The sequence below is a fragment of the Hippocampus bargibanti genome, linkage group LG08 (assembly GCF_051943395.1).
Source record: "Hippocampus bargibanti isolate YZ-2025 linkage group LG08, ASM5194339v1, whole genome shotgun sequence".
In the NCBI taxonomy this organism is placed as follows: domain Eukaryota; kingdom Metazoa; phylum Chordata; class Actinopteri; order Syngnathiformes; family Syngnathidae; genus Hippocampus; species Hippocampus bargibanti.
The window spans coordinates 5046862-5067889 of NC_142741.1; the positions used below are offsets into that span (position 1 = coordinate 5046862).

Here is a 21028-nt window from a genome sequence, read left to right on the forward strand (position 1 = left end):
AGGGCTAGCTAGCTAGTTAAGAGTTAGCTAAGAATCACTCAACCCGGGAGTAACTCAGATAGAAAGCTAGCCATCTAGCTAGCTAAGTTTGCTAATAATCACTCAACCCGGAAGTAACTCAAATTGATCGAAAGCTAGCAAGCTAAGAGTTAGCTAATAATCACTCAAGCCGAAAGTAACTCAAATAGATAGAAAGCTAGCTAGCTAGTTACGAGTCAGCTAATAATCACTCAACCCAGAAGTAACTCAGATAGAAAGCTTGCTAGCTAGTTAAGAGTTAGCTAATAATAACACAACCCATAAGTAACTCAAATAAATAGAAAGCTAGCTAGCTAGTTAAGAGTTAGCTAATAATCACTCAACCCAGAAGTCACTCCAATAGAAAGCTAGCAAAGAGTTAGCTAATAATCACTCAACCGTGAAGTAACTCAGATAGAAAGCTAGCTGGCTAGCCAATAGATGGCCAATAGGTAGCCAGCCAGCTAGATAGCCATATAGCTAATAGCTAGCTAGTTACATAGCCAGCCAGGGAGCTAGATAGCAATTAGATAGCTCGCGCGATAGCTACATAAATAAATCATGTAATATTCACACTAAATGCTTTTTTCTTACCATCGCCCTTCTGATGTATTCGACTTTCGACGAGACGATTGGGGATAACCTTTATTTTGGTCTTATGTTGGGAGAAATCCCTAAGTAATGAAAGGAAGAAGGAAAGTAGAAAAACAAAATCTAGGAGCTGCTGTAAAGGCAGCCACTCTCGCTGGGCCATCTTCAAACAAAAATAACAACAAAAAATAACAGGGCTTGTTCTAGTTTATAATAATAATACATTTCATTTCTAAGCGTCTTTCAAAACTCTCAAGGTCACTTTACAGTCACAGGACAAGTTTTTTTCTGTGTGTGAGCAGTGGCAGCCACACGCACCAGCGTTTACGCAACCCTGTATAACTCAGTTAAAAGCTAGCTAGCCAATAGCTAATGAGCCAGCCAACAGCTAGCTACAGCTAATAGCCAGTTAGCCAGCCAGCCAGATAATAACTAGTAAGCTAGCCAGCCAGCCAACAGCTAGCTTGCCACCTATTATCCAGTTAGCCAGCCTAATAGCCAGCCAGCCAGCTAATAGCTAGTTAGCAAGCCAGCCAATAGCCAATTAGCAAGCCAGCTAATAGCCAGTTAGCAAGCTAGCTCTTATTTATATGACATCATAGGATCATTACTGTCTGACATTCAGTAGAGACTTGATTCTCATCAGCGAAAAGTGAAACCCCATCATCAAGAACACAAACCATTCTTGAGTGTACACAGTGAATTTTGTAGAAGTGGTTTGAAATATGTATTTGTGAAATAGTTGATTAAAAAGTACGTAGTTATGATTTCACTCATGCCGTTTGTGTGTTAAAGGACAACCGATGTCTCCGGACAAGTTGTGTCCATCATTTGTAAAATGGCTTCAAATGACTTCTACTGAGCGTATGTTAAAAAGATTCCAATGCACATAGTAGCTATATTTTACATTTTAAGACTTGCGCTGTATATTCAGGAAGTCTTGTTTTTGAGTTGGTGACGAGTCCGTACGTGACGTCACTAAAGGACCAAAAAAAGACACATTGTAGCAGTCCTTCCATCACGTCAATGTATTTGGCTGTATTGTTTGGTCTGAAAACCTTGTGTTGCACCCAAAAGCCACCAGAAGAGGGTGTCCAAACTCCATATAAGGAATTTATCAGCCTGTGGAAACAGAGGTGGTCACAGGTCGCCATTTTGTGCCTCTTTTCTGGTGATCAGTTTCTCCCTAATGTTGCCTCAAAATGGCATGGAATAAATTCTTTAATCGATTGCAAACATGTATGCTTTCCTCATCAGAACTATTTGAATCATATTCATAACTGCAGGTGTAACAAGAAAGCATATTCCCCGAATCTGAAGCCATTGTTTTGATTCTCCAGAAATGCAAGACGTCTTGGCGTGACATCACGAACTGGGGGCGGGACTTTCTGAAAATGCCCAATTCGCAGCTCAATTTTTTTGCAGATTTTGGACACTAAGTCATTTTTATTGGTGTTTTGCATTTGAATAAAAATATCATACTCCGTGTTTTGGGTATATTAGATGCTATAAAACGTTTTTCTTATGTCAGTAAAACAAAAAAAGTGACATCGGTTGTCCTTTAAAGCTAATGGAGTGACAATGTCATTTGACGAAATCTAAGACCAGGAGACAGATGGCAGCGGTGGGTGGTCTGAGGAAGTCCGTCTTCAACCACTCGGTACACCTACAAATAATTTCCTGGACGGCAGGTGAAAGAAGACGAGCTGGGCTCAACTGGAAGTTGACTTGCGGCTACGCATTGCTCGGATGTGGCGTCATAATCCAAGTCGTCATTTTTAGGCCGGGCGTGCTCCCGGGACGTCTCGGTTTTGGCCTCGCCTGGTCGGACCCTCTTGCTCGGTCGCAACGATTTGAGCAGCGGGGGCTGCAGCGAACGGACGGATCGGGCGGGGGAGCTGGTCGCGGTTCGCCGGTTGACGTGCTGGACGCTGAGGCGGCAGCGCAGGACTTGGACGAAAACCAGGCGGAAGTGGCGGGAAGACACGTTGTACAGGAAAGGGTTGAGGACCGAGCTGAGGTAGAAGAAGGTGTCGGCCACCGGGTGCAGGGCCACGTAGGCGCGTAAGTAGGCCGCGCTCCACAGGGACTTGGGCGCGCCGGCCATCATGAGGCGCCGCACCTGGTTGGGGAACCAGCAGAACAGCAAGGAACCCACGATCAGGCCTGGGGGTACACAAACGCAAATGGGGTCAACAAAGTAACGAGGCGCCGGGAAGACTAAACCTGAACGTGGAAATCCTGTTCCTGTTCCTCAGACTTTGGTTCAGACTTGAAGCCCGTACCAAAACCTACCCAGGAAAATGATGGTCTGCTTCCTGGCTATCTTCATCTTTGTACTCTCGTGCTTGGACGGCTTGTGAATATCCCCATTTGCTCGTTCTGAAGATCCCCCCGATTTCCTCAGGACCAGGATCATAGCTCGACACATGAAGGCCACGCTGGCCAAAACCAGCATGTAGACCACGAAAGCGACAAAGATGCTGACTCGGTACATCATCCGGCGCTCCCTCAGGTTAGTGCAGAAGGTTAGGTTGTGGACGGGCCCGTCATCCGAGACCGGCAGAAGGCCCTGGGTCCCCGTGGCCACCAGAAGCGGCAGCGCCACCACAACAGACACCAGCCAGGCCGAGGCCACCAACGCCGACGTTCGCCGCCCGGCGAGTCGCCTGAATCGAAACGGGTGGCAGATGGCCATGTAGCGCTCAAAGCTCAGCGTGGCGACGTTGAGGATGGTGGCGTAGCTACACGCCTCAAAGACAAAGTTGTAGACCTTGCAGGCGACGTCGCCCCCGGACGCCGAGGTGAACGGGAACCAGATGGCGCTGTAGAGCTCCACGGGCATCCCCACCAGTAGAACCAGAAGGTCCGAACACGCCAGGCTCACCATGTGGTCCGTCACGTTGCGCTGAAGGTAGCCGTTACGCCGGAGAACCAGTGCGGCGCGGATAGTGGCGGAGTTGCCCACGATGCCCGTCACCAGGATGAGGGTGTACAAGATGGTCAGGAAGACTTTGAGGCCACGGTTGGGTTCCAGTTGCCTCCAATCTCTCTCACCGGGGATCTCCGCGTCCATGTGGCCGTGGGGTCGTTGCTCATCAGCTTCTGGGTGGAAAACTGGCACCGAAAGGTTCTCAAGAGTTCTTGGTGGGTTCGGGACTAAATTTTGCCTTGAAGGACTCCAAAAGAAAACCCTAAGACCTCTTTCCACTGTCCTCTTCCTGTGTGGTCCTGGTCCAAAGCGGTATCTATCCGCAGGGATGGAATCAGAGTCGCCTGTAGCACCAGATGTTTTATAGCCAGGTGGATAGGTCCAAGGACAATCAGGAGATCCGAGATTATCTGGACAAGAACCTCATCGAGATCTCCGCCGCGTTGGTGAATTCCAGCTGCTTCCTGTTTTTGTCATTGGCCGTCTCCTTTTCCACGCCGATTTGGATTTTGCTCATATTGATTATATCTTATCAGTTCCCGGGCGTAGTCGCTGCGATTAGAAACGGGACCTCAGACTGCCAAACGTTCTTCCCTATTATTCGTCTTGACTCCAGACAGAAGGAACCCTCCCCTAGAAAGCCCTTAACGCGTCCTTCGCCAAAGTCGACTCCTGTGAAAAAGACGTTTTTAAACCTGGGGGGCGTGCTTACATAAAATTCCTTCGCCCTCCCACAAAGGCAGCTGAGTTAAACATTAAACACGGTGACAGAGGTTCGCTCTGCTTTCTTATCATTAGCGCTAATGGGCTTGTCTTTTCCGTGTGATTTTGGACAGGAACCAATGGGGAGGTTCCGTTTCCACACTCTTAGTTTTTCCTCAAAAATGCCAAAAGGCTCTAAAAGTCAAGCGCCGTCCACACATCATTTTATTCAGTCCGTGAAAGCAAATCAAACTTGTAAAAGTCCATGATTATCTATTGCTAGCTAGCTGATTTAGTGCTCGCTAGCTAGCAATTGCGCTGGCTAGCTAGCAATTGCACTAGCTAGCTATCTTTCTTTCATCTTTCTGATTTTATTCAGCCCACGAAAGCAAATCAAAGTAGTTAAATTTCATGATCAGCTATCGCTAACTAGATAGATGACGGAGCACTAGCTAACTAAATAGCGATCACGCTAGCTAGCGAGCAATCGCACCAGCTAGCTAGCGATCAAATCTTCCTTTCTTCCTTCTTTCTAGCTAGATGATAGAACGCTAGTTAGTTAGTTAGTTATCTATTAGTTAGTTAATCAGCTAGCTTGCTAGCATTCGCGCTAGCAAGCTAGTGATCAAATCTGCCCTGCCACATCAGTTTTCTCTCTTTCTTTCATTCTTTCTCTCTTTCTTTCTTTCCCTCTTTCCTTCTTTCCCTCTTTCTTTCTTTCCTCTCTCTCTCTCTCTCTCTCTCTCTCTCTCTCTCTCTCTCTCTCTCTCTCTCTCTCTCTCTCTCTCTCTCTCTCTCTCTCTCTCTCTCTCTCTAGCCCATGAAAGCAAACCAAACTTGTTAAATTCCATGATCATCTATCGCTAACGAGATAGATGACAGAATGGTAGCTAGCTAACTAGCGATCGTGCTAGCTAGCTGGCGCTCTATCATCTATCTCGCTAGCAATAGATGATCATGGAATTTAACAAGTTTAATTTTCGGTCGCACTAGCTAGCTAGCGGTCGCGCTAGCTAGTGCGACCGCAAATCAAAGCTAGCTAGCGGTTGCGCTAGCTAGCTAGTGATGAAAACTAGTCATTCAATTTGTTATGCGCTATATATGTCAAATGTGGGGGTGATGAAACATTTTAATGGCTTCCCCAAATTCATAACAGCGCCCAAGAGGAAACCGGAACTACAATTTGCCCCACGTGCGCCAAAAAAGGATTTGTACACCCTTGCTGTACGCCATTTCGTGAATTTAACCAAAAAGAAGACAAAAGTCTGACCATGAACAAATGCCCATTAACCACAATTTTTTTTTAAAAGTGTCTTTAATCGTGAATACAACCCAGGCAAGAGAATCTGTCCCCTCAATTGGACAACATTTCACGACCACATAAATGACTTCTTTTTTTTTTGGCGCGGGGGGGCAACAAACAAGACAAAGTAATAATAATACATTTCATTTATAAGCGCCTTTCAAAACTCTCAAGGTCACTTCAGTCACAGGATAATTTTTCTGTGGTTGAGCAGCGGCAGCCACACGCGTTCTTCACTCAACCCAGAAGTAACGAGATAGATAGAAAGCTAGCTAAGTAGCGAATAGATAGCTAGCTCACGAATAGATAGTTATTAGCTTGCGAATAGATAGCTACTAGTACTTGGGATGTGAAACAAAATGGCGGACCCAACAATGTACCTCCTTAAAGATTGTGTAAACGAAACAAACAATTTGGCCAATCGTCGAAGCGCTTAATGATAGCGACAAACAAAATGGAACAGCAAAGTGTGACGTGCGCAGAACGTCAGCAAAAAATTAGCTGTCTAGCTCGCTAGTTAAATGGCTAGCTAGGTATAAGCTGTCTAATAGATAGCTAAAGGGCTAGCTAGCTATAAGCTGTCTATTAGCTATCTATCTAGCTTTCTATCTACTTGAGTTATTCAGGGTTGAGTGAACGCTGGTGCATGTGGCTGCCGCTGCTCACCGACAGAAAAACTGATCCTGTGACTTTAAAATGACCTTCAGAATTTTGAAAGGTGCTTATAAATGAAATGTATTACTATTAGAATTATTATTAGTATTATTATCACTTGCTATCTATTTGCTATCTATTAGCTCTGGCTGGCTAGCTAGCTGTCTATCTGGTTATCTACAGTATTAGCTATCTATTGGCTATCTATATGCTATCTAGCTTTTCTGTCTATTTGAGTTACTTCCAGGTTGAATGATTATTAGCTAACTCTTAGCTAGCTCGCTAGCTAGCGTTCTATCTATTTGAGTTACTTCCAGGTTGAGTGAACGCTGGCGCATGTGGCTGCCGCTGCTCACCCTCAGAAGAACCGATCCTGTGACTGTAAAGTGACCTTGAGTTTTGAAAGGTGCTTAGAAATGAAATCTATTATTATTATTATTATTATTATATTATTATTATTATTATAAAATCAATGTCAACTATTCTCAGTGGATTATTAAACTCGAAAGTCGAATCAACGAAGTGCCCACACAATTAGCAAGATATCTATTTGCTATATATTAGCTATCTAGCTGGCTATATATTCACTATCTATTAGCTATCTAGCTTGTTGGCTATCTAGGTAGCTATCTATTAGCTATTTACTAGCTAGCTTTCCATCTGTTTGAGTTGTTCCGGGTTGAGTGAACGCCGGCCAAAACGGGCGTGTTAGCCTATCATGCGCGCCGTAACGATGAAATGCCATTGGTTCTGCAAATGCTAGTCCGTTAGCAATTGTTGAAAGTGACGCCGACTGGCGATTTTGCCAGCATCGCTAGCGGACGTGATGAAAAGCAGACAAAGTGAGGACATGGCATGAATAAGCCGCGTTTTTCCGGGTTGAAATGTTTCAGCGCTGACCACTCAACGGCCGAGAATGTCAGCAAAGGCCTTATCGCCGCTGCTGTTCCGTGAACAAACGCTGGTGTATCTCGGCAAAGCGTTCAGTGTTTGGACGTTCGCTGCTGAGTCAGCGGGATGACGGATGACGCAGTCCTGCGTTTCGTCAGGAGCCTTCTACTCCCTGTTTTTCTTTTTTTTTTTTGGGGGGGGGGGGGGGGGGGTGGGGGCACGAACACACACAAGTCAGACTTACTTGAAGTGTCATGAGCACAGGCTTCCTTGGTTCGACGAGACGGCATGTAAAGGTAAAAGGCTTTCGCACAGTTCCTGGTCTTCGGGGAGCCTTGTGGAGGGGGAGAAAGGCTATCAGGGGTCAGCACAGGGTCACAAAGCACAAGCGCTACATCGCCGTCATCCTCATTGTCAATATTTTTCACTCATGGACAGTCAAGACGATGTGCAAAAATGTGTTCACTCCAGTGCCAGGGTTTTTGTCATTTTCACTCCAATCACAGGACCCGCAGAATTTTAAGTGTCAGGATGAGATCAACATTCAATTCAGCATTAGAAACCTTTGAGGTTCTTCTTTGATTAATAATAATAATAATATATAATAATAATAATAGTTAATTCCTAAATAATATGGGTCTGGAGTTATCTGAGCTTGAAATGGGGGCGGCTGTACAAAATACAGTGATACCTCAGCTTACGAAAGTAATTGGTTCCCAGAAAGTGTGTGTAAGGTGAAAAGTTTGTCTGCCGAATATTTATTTCCCATAAGAAACCATTGAAATCCTAATAAACCGTTCCAAGGTCCGCATAAAACATAATTTTCTACTAAATAAGCCTTAAAACTACACAAAATATACCTTTTTAATGTATATTTTTTAACCCTCATAATATGTTACGGGTCAATTTGACCCGTTTCAGTTTTGGTGTTGATCCAAACATTGGATATGCTTTCTTTTTCCTTTCTTCAAAACAGTTCAAAAATATCACAATGGGATGGAAAATATGTAAGTATGTTTATATATTTTTTTATTTGTGTGGATTTTGACATACGGGTAAAAATGACCCACAACATCACATAATTATTTTTTTTCCAACATAATATGAGGGTTAAAATTAGACGACTTGCAGTTCCAGTACAGTGATACCTCAGCTTACGAACTTAATTGGTTCCCAGAAAGTGTGTGTAAGGCAAAAAGTTTGTCTGCCGTGTAAAGAATTAATCAGCCTGTTTCCACAGGCTGATTAATTCCTTACATGGAGCTTTGTCGCCCTCTTCTGCCTCTTTGTGGTCCTACACGACGTTTTCAGACCAAAGTACAGCAAAATGCATTGACATGATGGAAGGACTGCTACAATGTGTCCTTTTTTCGGTCAGGGGCGTTCCTTCAGTGACGTAACGTACGGACTCGTCACCAACTCAAAAACAAGACTTCCGGAATATTCAGCGCAAGTCTTAAAACGTAAAATATAGCTATATGCGGTGGAATCTTTTCAAAATACGCTCAGTAGAAGTCATTTGAAGACATTTTACAAATTATGGACTAAGACATTTGTCCGGAGACGTCGGTTGTCCTTTAAGGGACTCCATTTGAGATTTCTGTGCAAATGACAGGTAAATAAAAAAAAAACAAGTAGGACCTGTGAGAGGAGACACGGCGCACAATACTATTGGGTGCGTAGCTGTGTTTATCAACAGATTTTTTTTTTCATTTTTGGATTATTCCACAGAAAATCCACCCGGTGGGTTGCATTGCCCCCCCCCCCCCCCCCCCGCCACCAAAGACATACCTGTGAAGACGCTGTCTTCTAAAAGCAAGGGCATAGAGTCGCCTGAGGCCCACCATGACGGGATCCCAGTTGTTGTAGTGGCACAGCAGCGTGGTGATGAAGAAGGACAGGAAGACGGGCACGGCCCCGGCAAAAAACAGCCACGAGAAACGCACCTGCCCATCAAAAAAGAGGAAGACAACATCTGCCGTGTCATCCTCATGTTGTGTCGCATTGTGACCCACGGCGCAGCCTTTTCCTCCATTGTGAGCAGGCTTCTTGTTATTGTTCAATCATTATAATGGGAAAGGTTTTGGTTAATGAACAGGTGTCTGGAACGGATTATGGTCGAAAAGACAGCTTTGACTGTATAAGGACCATAACACCTGTAACAAAATACGGTGATACCTCAGCCCACAAACTCAATTGGTTGGCAGAAAGTGTAAGGCAAAAAGTTCGTCTTCCAAACATTTATTTCCCATAAGAAACCATTAAAACGAGAATAATCCGTTCCCAGGTCCCCATAAAACCTAATTTTGGATTAAATAAGCCTTAGAACTACACAAAATATACCTTATTTTATGTATAATAAATGTGCTATTGTATTGTCATTAAAGAAATAAAATGTGCTGTCTAATAAAGTCGTTTTATTGACCTTTTTAATGGCCGTTAATGTAGTTGCCTCTTGATATCAGAGTGAAGTTGCCGTGTTTTCTTGGCGATAATACCCTCACTCACACTGTCCCTTGCTAGCTGCTTTTCGTTCATCCAAATCAACAGAAGATTTTCAACCTCTTCTATTGCATGAGACCGTTGCTTAGGCAACGCACAAACACCCTTAGCCACACATAGCAATGGTCGACTTAGCATACCGGTACTGGGACGCTAGGTTAAAAAAAAGGCACATCTTGTGCGTGTTTTTTGATCATCTCCTGCTCGACCGTCATTGTTTTGTGTCCTCTTCAGCTTAACACTAGCACGGCCGTGGTGGGGTGTTTTTTTGGTCCCATAATATCAAAAGTACTCCACTCGATAACAAACCACGTCTGCGCTCAAACAGAGGGGGTGTGGAAAACTAGTCCGCCAGCCTCCGTGGCGCTGTGTGGTTTGGTTCGTCCGCCGAAAACTAGTTCGTCTGCCAAGATTATATTCTCGCAAATTTAATGTTCGTAAGGCGAAAAGTTCGTAAATGAAAGTGTTCGTAAGCTGAGCTCTCACTGTATTCAAACTCAAATAGGAACAAGGCCAGAAGACCAAATGTGATCCTCGGATGGTCGCTTTCCTAAAAATTTCCCACGCCGGTCCTGACTCGACTAGGAAACCAGATGAGTCTCGGGTTCCTATTTGGGATGCGGGTGTGGCGTCACGCACCTTCTGCATGAAGATGTCGGCCAGGATGGAGAGCGGGATGGTGAGGCTAAGGGCCAAGGTGCCGATGAGCGACGACGTGAGGAAGCAGCCCCTGCGGAGGAAACAAAGAATAGTGACAAGAACTTAATTGGTTCCCAAAAAGTGTGTGTAAGGCAAAAGTGTGTATTCCAAACATTAATGTCCCATAGGAAACCATTGAAATGACAATAATCCGTTCCCAGATCCCCATAAAACATAATTTTCAACTAAATAAGCCTTATTTTATGTATAATAAATGTGCTATGGTATTATAACTAAAGAAATAAACTGTATAATAAAGTCATTTTATTTACCTTTGTGATGGTCGTTGATGGCTTGATGGAATGGATAGCTTTTTGCATAGTGTCTCAAGGAGCTCCGGGTTGTACATCTTGGAAGTTGTGATATTGCAATTTGTGGAGCCTGATTGATGGGATATTTTAACCTTGCAGTCGACACTCTGCCTTTGAACTATCAATAAAGTAGAAACGAGTCCAAATTTCACTGTTTTCTATCCATTTCCTCACCTTTTCTGTTTCTCTAACCCCCTCCCCCCTCACTGCTGCGTGTGTCCCTCCACTACCACGGATATTGACCAATCACGTGCGGCTTTAACCGAAGACTGGGGACGGGGAATAGAGGACAAAAAAAAGTCGGATGCCATTTCCAGCTTCTTGTTAGGAGCTCCCAGAACCGGCTCGTTCGCTAACGACACATCACTCATTGCGGCGCTCCGTGTGTTTCCCGAAAAATAGTATTATACTCAAATTTAATGTTCGTAAGGCGAAAAGTTCGTTAGCTAAAGCGTTCATAAGCCGAGGTATAACTGTATAGGGGCAATATCCAAGGCGGGAGGTCCTGGTAAAAGGCAGATGACCCACCATAGCCAGAGGAACTCTGAGAGAACGGTGCCGATGAGGCCGTTGACCAGTATGTAGATCCACACCAGCTGGCTGGGCAGCTCAAAGGCCTCAAAGCCGCTGTAGTGGAGCAGCAGGAAGCCCGGCCACAGCAGCAGCAGGTTGAACAAACCCACAAAACCTGACGCCCGCAAAACAAAACCACGACCGGGCGTGAAAAGGGCGACCACCTCCCCCCACCGATCAGGGTGGGCGGCAACCATCCACGTGGTTTTACCGAAAAACATTGGAAGATCCAGCCGGTCCTCCCGATCCACCCATCTCTTGATCATCACCACGTAGACGGCGTAGAGAACGGCGCCGGCGAGGGACCACAGGGACCCTGCGGCGGCAATGGTGGGACGTTGACACGTGGACGGACGGACGGCTTTCATTGCCGGACGGACGCGGCGTTTTACCGATGGTGCCTTGCTCATCGGGCCAATCCACGCCGGACAGGCTCACCGTGGCGACGCCTCCCATACTAGGGAAAAAAGATGTCCAAGTTAAGGCCCGTGGGCCAAATATGGTCCGCCACACCTTTTTATTGAGCCCATGAAAGTAAATCAAACTTGTGAAATTACGTTCTCATCTATCAAGCTAGCTAGTTAGATAGCTAGATAGCTAGTGAGCAAGCTAGCTAGCGCTCTTTCTATTCAGCAAATGGGTAATACTTACTAATACTAATAATGGCTTTCTAATCAGCTAGCTGGCTAATACTTTATATCAGATGTCAAAATCAAGGACTGGGTGCCAAATCTGGCCAGCCACATCATTTTATTTGGTCCGCGAAAGCAAATCAAAGTTGTGAAATTCCATGCTAATCTATCCAGCTCGCTAGCAAGCAAGCTAGCTCTTTCTATTCAGTTAGCTGGCTAATCCCTTACATCACAGGTGTGAAATTCAAGGTCCAGGGGCCAAATCGGGCCCGCTGCATCATTTTATGCTGCCCACTAAAGTACATCAAACTTGTGAAACTCCATGCTCATTTATTGAGCTAGCTAGCTAGCTAGCTCACTTTCTATTCAGCCAGCTGGCTAATCACTTATATATCACAGGTGCCAAAGTCAAGGTCTGCGACCACCCACATCAATTCATTCGGTCCGCGAAAGCAAATCAAACTTGTGAAATTCCAAGCTCATCTATCGAGCTAGCTAACTAGTGAGCTTGCTCGCTAGCTAGCTCTCTTTCTATTCAGCGAGCTAGCTAATCCCTTACATCACGGGAATCAAAGTCAAGGCCTAGGGGCCAAATTCAATGATTATCAATCAAGCTTGCTCGCTAGCAAGTTAGCTCGTGATCGAGCTAACTAACGATAGAGCTAGCTAGCAAGCGAGCTAACTATCGCTTTTCAGTTAGCTGGCTAATCCCTTACATCACAGGTATCCAAGTCAAGGCAAAAAAAAAAGTTTTAGTCTCACCTGAGCCCCACCGCAAATAACTTGGAGAGAGTGAAGCGGTCGCTGCTGTTGCTGGGAAAGATGGCGGCTAGGATGAGCGTGAACATGCCTGCGGAAAGGAAAACGAGTCCGTTTGTAACGAGCGGCAAGACCTCCGCCGTCCCGTCGAATTGGGAAGCACCTGAGGTGGAGGACAAAACGTTGACAATGGCCACTTGTCTGTCGGAGAGCGCTTCCTGATAGGAAAAGTTGGCCAGGAACCACTAGAGGAACGAAGATGAGGAACCTGGGTCAAAGCAGGCACGCCACCACATCCCTTGAGAAGACTCCAACGTGAGTGACGCGGACGCACCACAAAGCAGAAGAAGAAGCTGATCTTGGCCACGTCGCCGATGGTCAACTTGTCTGCCGTCCCCAGCGTGGCCTCGTGGTCCTTGGCGGCCGGGTAGGACATGCGGGACAGTTTGGCCTCCAGGGCCTGCGTGGGGGGCAGCTGGCGCACCTCCATGATGTTGCTAAAATGCACCCGCTGCTTTTTAGGAGCCGCTGGGTGGGAAAAAAGACGCAGAGTTAAGCCGAGTGGGCGGCGGGGGGGGGGGGGGGGGGGGGGGGGGGCGCGAGGCCCACTCACCGGGTGGCCAATCGGCATCTGTCAAACAGTTGGCCGGGTCGGCGGGGACGTCCTGAAACTTGACGGGGACGTATAGTGGTTCGCTCTGCGTGCAAAAAGGAGACCCCGTTGGTTCGATACCAAAGCAACACTCCATTTTTGGAGGGGGGGACGGAGACTAAACTCCATTTTGTATCTCACCAGGTTGTCTCTGTGCGCTATGATATCACATTGATAGCTTTGTGCGGCGGATCAATAAGAAATCATTTTTATGGCATTTTCATGGCTCCCTCGCTAGCTAACTCCCTTGCTAGCTAGCTAACTCCCACCCTAGCGAGCTATCTCCCACCCTAGCTAGCTAGCTCCCGGCCTAGCTAGCTAGCTACATGGCTAGCTAACTAGCTCTCTCGCTAGCTACCTAGCACTCTCGCTAGCTAGCTAGCTCCCTTGCTAGCTGGCTACCTAACCCCCTCACTAGCTAGCTCCCTTGCTAGCTAGCGTCCTCGCTAGCTAACTAACTACCTAGCCCTCTCACTAGCTAGCTCCCTCACTAGCTAGCTCCAGCCCTAGCAAGCAAGCTCGCACCCTAGCTAGCTAGCTCCTTCGCTCCCTCACTACCTAGCTAGCATCCTTGCTAACTATCAAGCTACCTCACTAGCTAGATAACTCCAGTGCTAGCTACCTACCTAACCCCCTCACAAGCTAGGTCTGTAGCTAGCTCCCTCGCTCGCTAGCCCCCTCGCTAGCTAGCTCCCTCGCTGGATAGCTAGCTCTCTCGCTAGCTATCAAACACCCTCGCCAGCTAGCTAGTTAGCTAGCTCGCTAGTTAGCTAGCTCGCTAGATCGCTAGCTACCTAGCACCCTCGCTAGCAAGCTAGCGTGCTAGCTAGCTAGCTCCCTCGCTAACTAGCCAGCTAGCTAGCTACCTAGCCCCCTCACTAGATAGCTAGCTCTCTCACTAGCTAGCTTGATCGCTCGCTAGCTAGCTCAAAAAATGAACATGAAATTTCCCAAGTTGGATTTGCTTTCGCGGGCCGAATTAAACAAGGTGGCAGGCCAGATTTGGCCCCCATGCCTCAACTTGGACACCCGTGCCGCACTGGGGCGCACTGATCTGGGCATTGCTATTTCAAAGACAGAAACGTAACAGGAGAGTGAAACAATCCCCTTGAAATCAAGCAACATCAGCCCGACGCATTCGTACCAAGCAATTGTTGATGGGGGCGTCGTTGGCGCAGGGAGCAAAGTAGGCTTCCGCATCGGCAAACTGTGGACACATGGAGACATTAAAAAAACACCAGGACACCCGTCCCCACCCGAGAGCCGAGCCACGGCACAAATGATCTCAGCCAATGGCCACCAGGTCAAACGTGGCTTTGACGATCTTTCCAGGAGACTATCACTTTATTTGCTATCTATTTGCTATCAACCTGGCTCGCTAGCTATTCAGCTATCTCTCTAGCTAGCTATCTGACTGGCTACATAGCTAGCTCTTTATTTGCTATCTATTTGCTATTTAGCTGGCTCGTTAGCTATCTAGCTAGCTATCTGTTAGCTATCTGGCTGGCTAGCTATAAGCTATCTGTTAGCTACATATTAGCTCGCTAGGTAGCTTTCTATCTATGAGTTATTCCGGGTAGAGTGAACGCTGGTGCGTGTGGCTGCCACTACTAACCCACAGAAAACCTTATCCTGTGACTGTAAAGGAGCTATATATTAGCTAGCTTGCTAGCTTTCTATCTATTTTAGCTACTTCCGGGTTGAGTGAACGCTGGCGCGTGTGCCTGGCGGTGCTCACCCACAGAAAAACATATCCCGTGACTGTAAAGTGACCTGGAAAGTTTTGAAAGGCGCTTATAAATGAAATGTATTATTATTAGTATTATCATCAGTTGCTAGCAATTTGCTATCTATTAGCTCTGGCTGGCTAGCTAGCAGTCTAGCTGGATATCTATTAGCTAGCTAGCTTTCTATCTATTTGAGTTACTTCCGGGTTGAGTGATTATTAGCTAACTCTTAGCTAGCTCGCTTTCTATCTGAATTACTTCCGGGTTGAGTGAACGCTGGCACGTGTGCCTGCCGCTGCTCACCCACATAAAAACGTATCCTGTGACTGTAAAGGGAACTTGAGATTTTTGAAAGGCGCTTATAAATGAAATGTATTATTATTATTATTATTTTGGCAGCTCTATCTCAACATCCCCACCGTGCGTACAAACGAAGCATGTCGACGTTTGAGCGAGCCGGAACACTGCTGCCTCCACGGCCGCCACAGAAGGAAACCCAGCAAGTAGAGCACAAACATGGACGTCTTGGTGAAGGTGCTGAAGAAGGGTTTGTTGTACTCCTGTTGCCGGAAAATGTACTGCCACCACAACGACGGGTCAGGAGAGGAGAAAAGGGAAAATTCAGAGCCAGAGTGGCATCCAAGTAAATACAGTGATACCTTGGCTTACCAACTAAATTGGTTCCCAGTGTTTATAATGCGAAAAGTGTGTATTCCAAACATTCATTTCCCATAGGAAACCATTAAAATGAGACTAATCCGTTCCTAGGTCTTGATAAAACATTTTAAACTAAACTATTTTAAACTAAATAAGCCTTAAAATTACACACAATATACATTATTTTACATATAATAAATGTGCTATTGTATTATAAATAAAGAAATAAACTGTACTGTATAATAAAGTCATTTTATTTACCTTTGTGATGGTCGTTGATGGCTTGATGGAATGGATAGCTTTTTGCATAGTGTCTCAAGGAGCTCCGGGTTGTACATCTTGGAAGTTGTGATATTGCAATTTGTGGAGCCTGATTGATGGGATATTTTAACCTTGCAGTCGACACTCTGCCTTTGAACTATCAATAAAGTAGAAACGAGTCCAAATTTCACTGTTTTCTATCCATTTCCTCACCTTTTCTGCTTCTGTTTCTCTAACCCCTCCCCCCCCCCTCACTGCTGCGTGTGTCCCCTCCCTCCACTACCACGGATCTTGACCAATCACGTGCGGCTTTAAACGAAGACTGGGGATGGGGAATAGAGGACAAAAAAGTCGGACGCCATTTCCAGCTTCTTGTTAGGAGCTCCAAGAACAGGCTCGTTCGCTAACGACACATCACTCATTGTGACGCTCCGTGTGTTTCCCGAAAAATAGTTTGTATGCCAAGATTATATTCTCGCGAATTTAACGTTCGTAAGGCGAAAAGTTCGTTAGCTAAAACATTCATAAGCCGAGTTAACACTGTATCATGCATGTTTATTTTGCCAAATGACCACGGCAATTGGCCGCCGGCACCCCACCCCAATTTGCACATAAACCATTCCCGTTTTTCCTGAATGCTAAAGGAAACTTTGACTCTAAGCGTCAAGTGTCACGGCAGCGAGCATTACCGACGTCAGCTCGGAGGAGGCCACCCAGATGACGTCCACCAGCAGGAGGACGAGCACCCCCAAGGCCATGCGCCTCCGCTGGGCGGCCGCCGAGCTCCCCGCGAAGCCCATCCGCTTCATCATCAACATGCACTCCATTTTTACCCTGTGCACACCGACAACACGGTTTCATTTAGATCGTGCTTACAACAGACTTCTTAGGTCGATACCAAATAGGCTTATTCATGCTAATGAGGTGAAACCAGACACAGGGATAGTCCAATAGATTGTTCCTATTGTTCTGACTAACGACTGGCCTGATTGCCCCACATCCACCGGTATCATCTCATCAGTATTACTAATCCTATTTTGCCTAAACAGGCTGTTGTACGAACGATCCAAATTGAAACTGTGGAGTTGAGGTTCAATTTGGATCGTTCGTACAACAACCTGCTGACCTTTTCCTCGACAAAATAAGTCATTATTCTTTCCCTAAAATTTGAAAACTAGTTATTCATCAATTTGTTGTAAGGAATATGTGGAGGGGCTGAAACATTCTACTATACAAAAAATACTGTACAGGCAGCGATCTTCATGGCAGCAAGTGCGCTATTGTAAACAAGGCAACACAGCTGTTAGCAAAAAGGGGGAAAATAAAGTCAAGCCTAATGCGACTCACGTTGAACGAAAACTTCTGCAAGGCCACAAGGGAGAGCAAATATTGCTTCCCCGGAGATTGACGAACCAAGTCCGACCCCACTTGAAAATCAAAGTTGAGAGATTTGGGAATTACTTCCTTGGGTGATTAAGGTCGCCATGTTTGACGAGTGATGTGTCAAGCTAACCGGAGGCGGGGACATTTCCGGGATTATCCTTCAAGGTAAAACTAAACGTACAGGATGTTTTCATTTTAGTGTCGTGGTCGCCGTTTTTCGTTGAGGCGTACTTTCTACAATGAATCGAGGTTTATATAAAACTGTGGGGAATAGATATTAAAATAATCTCTCGGATGCTAAACAGAAGATGGCGACTGGGGTCAAGAAAACCGAGAGAGAGAGAGACAAACATCCGAAATGGTCCTTCAAGATAAATCAATTAATTATCTTTCTTTACGTCGATCTATATACCACTGTCTAATATGCAAAAATATTGCTAAAGAGCAGATGATGTCTGCAACAAATGGAGATTTTATAAAATTGTAATATGGTGCACGAACGCTTTGATCTCTGGATCGACGTTTGTTGCGTTTAGTTTGCGGTGACGTCAGAGGTAGGCGACGCACCGAGGGCAAATGTAATCAACGCGTGACGCTTCCAAATCGGTCCTAAATTCTCATTTTTTGGTGAGGTCAAATAAAACCCCTCAAGTCGGACGTTCCACGTTGTGTACAAATATATATCTCATGTTCATCCCATTTTTAGGATTGAATGCATTTGTTCCATTACAATTAATGCAAATAAAATAAAGTCAAAAGTACTGAAATACTTTATTGCTATTTTTTCCCCACTCCAACATAAATCAAAGCAACATATTAAATCAATAAATAAAACATCAAGGTCAGGCAGGGTTACAATAAATGTGCAATAAACTGGAAAGTCAACATAGTGTGTCATAAATACAAGGTAAATTTTAGAAAAATACAATATGCATACTGCCAATGACCACCTCCAACCAACATAACAACAATGCCAATTTCCGAGGGTTGCCTGATATCACTAATGTATAAGACCTTTATGTTGCTATGGGTAGAATCCCCATGGTTATATATAGTTTTTCCCCCCTCTTTCAACATGCACTTAGCAAGTGAGCATAGTTTGAATAAAAAAAAATATATAAATAAGAGGTCTAATGCTACCGTTTGAATCTTCTCTCAAAATATCAATGTGGCCCATTCGTGACGGGATTGATATGTAAATATTTTGGAAGAAAGGAGACAGTGCCTAACAAAGTGATTTACAAAGTGAGCGGTGACTGGGACTGGTTGCCTCCATGACCAAGCAGCCATTTCCCCCCCTAAAATCTATCAATTGTCTATTTTTTTTACCTTGAATCTCATTTTAAATTCACCCCCTCCCCCTGACAGTTAAAATTTGAGGAAATGGCTCGTTTTTCCAAGGCGACAGGCTGGCGACCCCCAACCCTGAAAACTCCCATTTTTGCAAGCATGAGTATTATGGTGAAGAAGTGATTTTTGTATATGCCATTGTTTTTTAATCACGTGGTGGTAAAAGTAAAAAAAAATGGAGAGAGAAAAAAAGAAGACATTAAACAACAAAATAAGGACGGTCCAGTATTAAGGATGGGGAACCTATGGCTCTTAGGCCATTTTTGGCTCTTTTGATGATTGCATCTGGCTAGCCGATAAAACTAAATACAGGTAACAGCTGACTTATGACCGAGTTCCGTTCCGACCAAACGGTCGTAACTCAAAATGGTCGTAAGTCGAAATACATTCAAAATTTTGAATAGAAACTCGTAGGCTAAATGACTGGCAAGCCCCCCCCCCCCCCCTCTGGTGCCATCACACGGTCGATTGCTGTGCGAGAGTGAGATGCTGGCTGGCCAAAATGGTTGTACGCGTTGCCCGCCTGCTAGCGCGTTGCGATGCCAGGCGTAGAATTAAAATGTAAAAAATAGGGTCTGGAGGTCGTGGTCGTAAGTACGGGTGGTTGTAAGTTGAGCCGGTCGTAAGTTGGATGGTACCTGTATTTAAAATAATGATAATAATAATGATAGTGATAATATTCACCATTAATATGAATAGGTTTACGTTCCTCATGATTGGTAAAAAAACTCCAGCCAAATGATCGGAATGAAAGTCAACTTAAGTCCATAAACGAAGTTACTGCTAGCTAGCCTAGCCTATTTAATATTATTGATTTTTATGACTGTATTTACTGTATGACTGTACTTGTAATGTATACAAAACAGTTTACTGTACAGTTCATTTATAAATGTTACACAGGTAACATCACACTTACGACTGGCTCGACTTACAACCACTCGTACTTACGACCGAAACCTCCAGCCACAACCTCCGCCAAAAATGCATCTCACTCTCGCAGAGCAATCGACCGTGTGATGGCACCAGACGGGGGATTTTGCGAGTCATTTAGCCTCCGAGTCTCTATTCCACATTTTGAATGTATTTCGACTTACGACCATTTTGACTTATGACCGTTTGGTCAGAACGGAACTCGGTCGTAAGTCGGATGTTACCTGTATATAGATATATATACAGTATATATTTTAATCACGTAAACATCCGACTTACGACCGTCTCGACTTATGACCACCCGTACTTACGACCGCGACCTCCAGACCCTATTTTTATAATTTTAATTTTCCGCCTGGTACCACAACGCGCTAGCAGGCTGGCAACGCGTACGACAATTTTGGCTAGCCAGCCAGCATCTCACTCTCGCACAACAATCGACCTTGTGGTGGCACCAGAGGGGGAGGGGGGGGGGGTTGCGAGTCATTTCGCCTACGTGTCTCTATTCCACATTTTGAATGTATTTCGACTTACGACCATTTTGACTTATGACCGTTTGGTCAGAACGGAACTCGGTCGTAAGTCGGATGTTACCTGTAATACATTCTGACATTTTGTTGAAATCACGTATGTGCGTGGTTGCACGTGTGTGTGGATGTGGCTCTCACTGAAAAATATATCTAAATATTTCACTTTTATGGCTCTCTTAGTCAAAAAGGTTCCCGACCCCTTACGAGACCAACAAAATAAAAACAACAAAAGCACAGGTTAACCCCCCCCCCACCCCCAATGGACTGAGCAAAACACAAGACGACAACAGCAACAGTGAAGTGACAAAGTAGCCGACTAAATAGAAGCAAAAAAAAAAAAAAAGACCACCTGGTCAAGCTACGACTTTGGCTATTCGGGCCATACACGGGACAGCGCTAAAGAGAGAAAGTGGGAACAAAAACGCAATTAAAACACCACATTACAAAAAGAGACAAAAATATCCCCCACCCCAAAAATGTCAATCAAAACATTGCCACATTGAACAGGAAGTGGGACGCTATGGTAAAAAGTAGCCACGTTAGGCTAATTCCAGGCCTCCTCGTCTCATGCGTCCTGCCTTGAAATGGACCTACAGTGATTCCTTGGCTTACGAACTTAATTGACAGACAGACAGAGTGTGTAAGGTGAAAAGTGTGTATCCCAAAAAGTAATTTCCCATAGGAAACCATGAAAATGAGAATAATCCGTTCCCAGGTCCCCATAAAAAATAATTTTCTACTTTCTAATTTTACAACCCTTAAAACGACACAAAATATACCTTATTTTATGTACAATAAATGTGCCATGGTATTATAATTAAAGAAATAAACTGTACAGTATAATAAAGTTGTTTTATTTACCTTTGTGATGGTCGATGGCTTGATGGAATGGAGTGGCCGGTATCATCAGCATTAAACACTTGAGGAACGTAGCCTTCTATCACCATCTTAAGGAATTATCCTTGTAGGTG

General features: G+C 45.0%; 2 protein-coding genes across 4 annotated transcripts; both read right to left on the minus strand.

The window, feature by feature from the left end:
- Window positions 1-607: 607 nt before the first annotated feature.
- Window positions 608-3685, minus strand: gpr39 (G protein-coupled receptor 39). Its single transcript, XM_089001893.1, has 2 exons — window positions 2905-3685; window positions 608-2775 (listed from the first exon to the last, which is right to left on the minus strand). The coding sequence occupies exons 1-2, from the start codon at window positions 3683-3685 to the stop codon at window positions 2276-2278; spliced, it is 1281 nt and encodes a 426-aa protein (XP_088858019.1). The 3' UTR covers window positions 608-2275.
- LOC148894403 (solute carrier family 35 member F5-like) lies at window positions 2635-17365 on the minus strand. Of its 3 annotated transcripts, none has more exons than XM_089001892.1 (15): window positions 17212-17365; window positions 16554-16698; window positions 15375-15524; window positions 14364-14426; window positions 13181-13265; window positions 12902-13095; window positions 12731-12812; window positions 12571-12658; window positions 11569-11633; window positions 11388-11492; window positions 11132-11291; window positions 10233-10323; window positions 8883-9037; window positions 7336-7425; window positions 2635-2775 (listed from the first exon to the last, which is right to left on the minus strand). In XM_089001892.1, exons 2-14 carry the CDS (start codon window positions 16689-16691, stop codon window positions 7344-7346), a joined length of 1458 nt encoding a protein of 485 aa, XP_088858018.1. In that variant the 5' UTR covers window positions 16692-16698; window positions 17212-17365; the 3' UTR covers window positions 2635-2775; window positions 7336-7343. The 3 variants fall into 3 exon arrangements, with proteins under 3 accessions (XP_088858018.1, XP_088858016.1, XP_088858017.1); XM_089001890.1 differs by having other exon boundaries at window positions 15366-15524; XM_089001891.1 differs by lacking the exon at window positions 2635-2775 and adding an exon at window positions 4081-4213 and having other exon boundaries at window positions 15366-15524.
- Between the last annotated feature and the right edge of the window lie 3663 nt (window positions 17366-21028).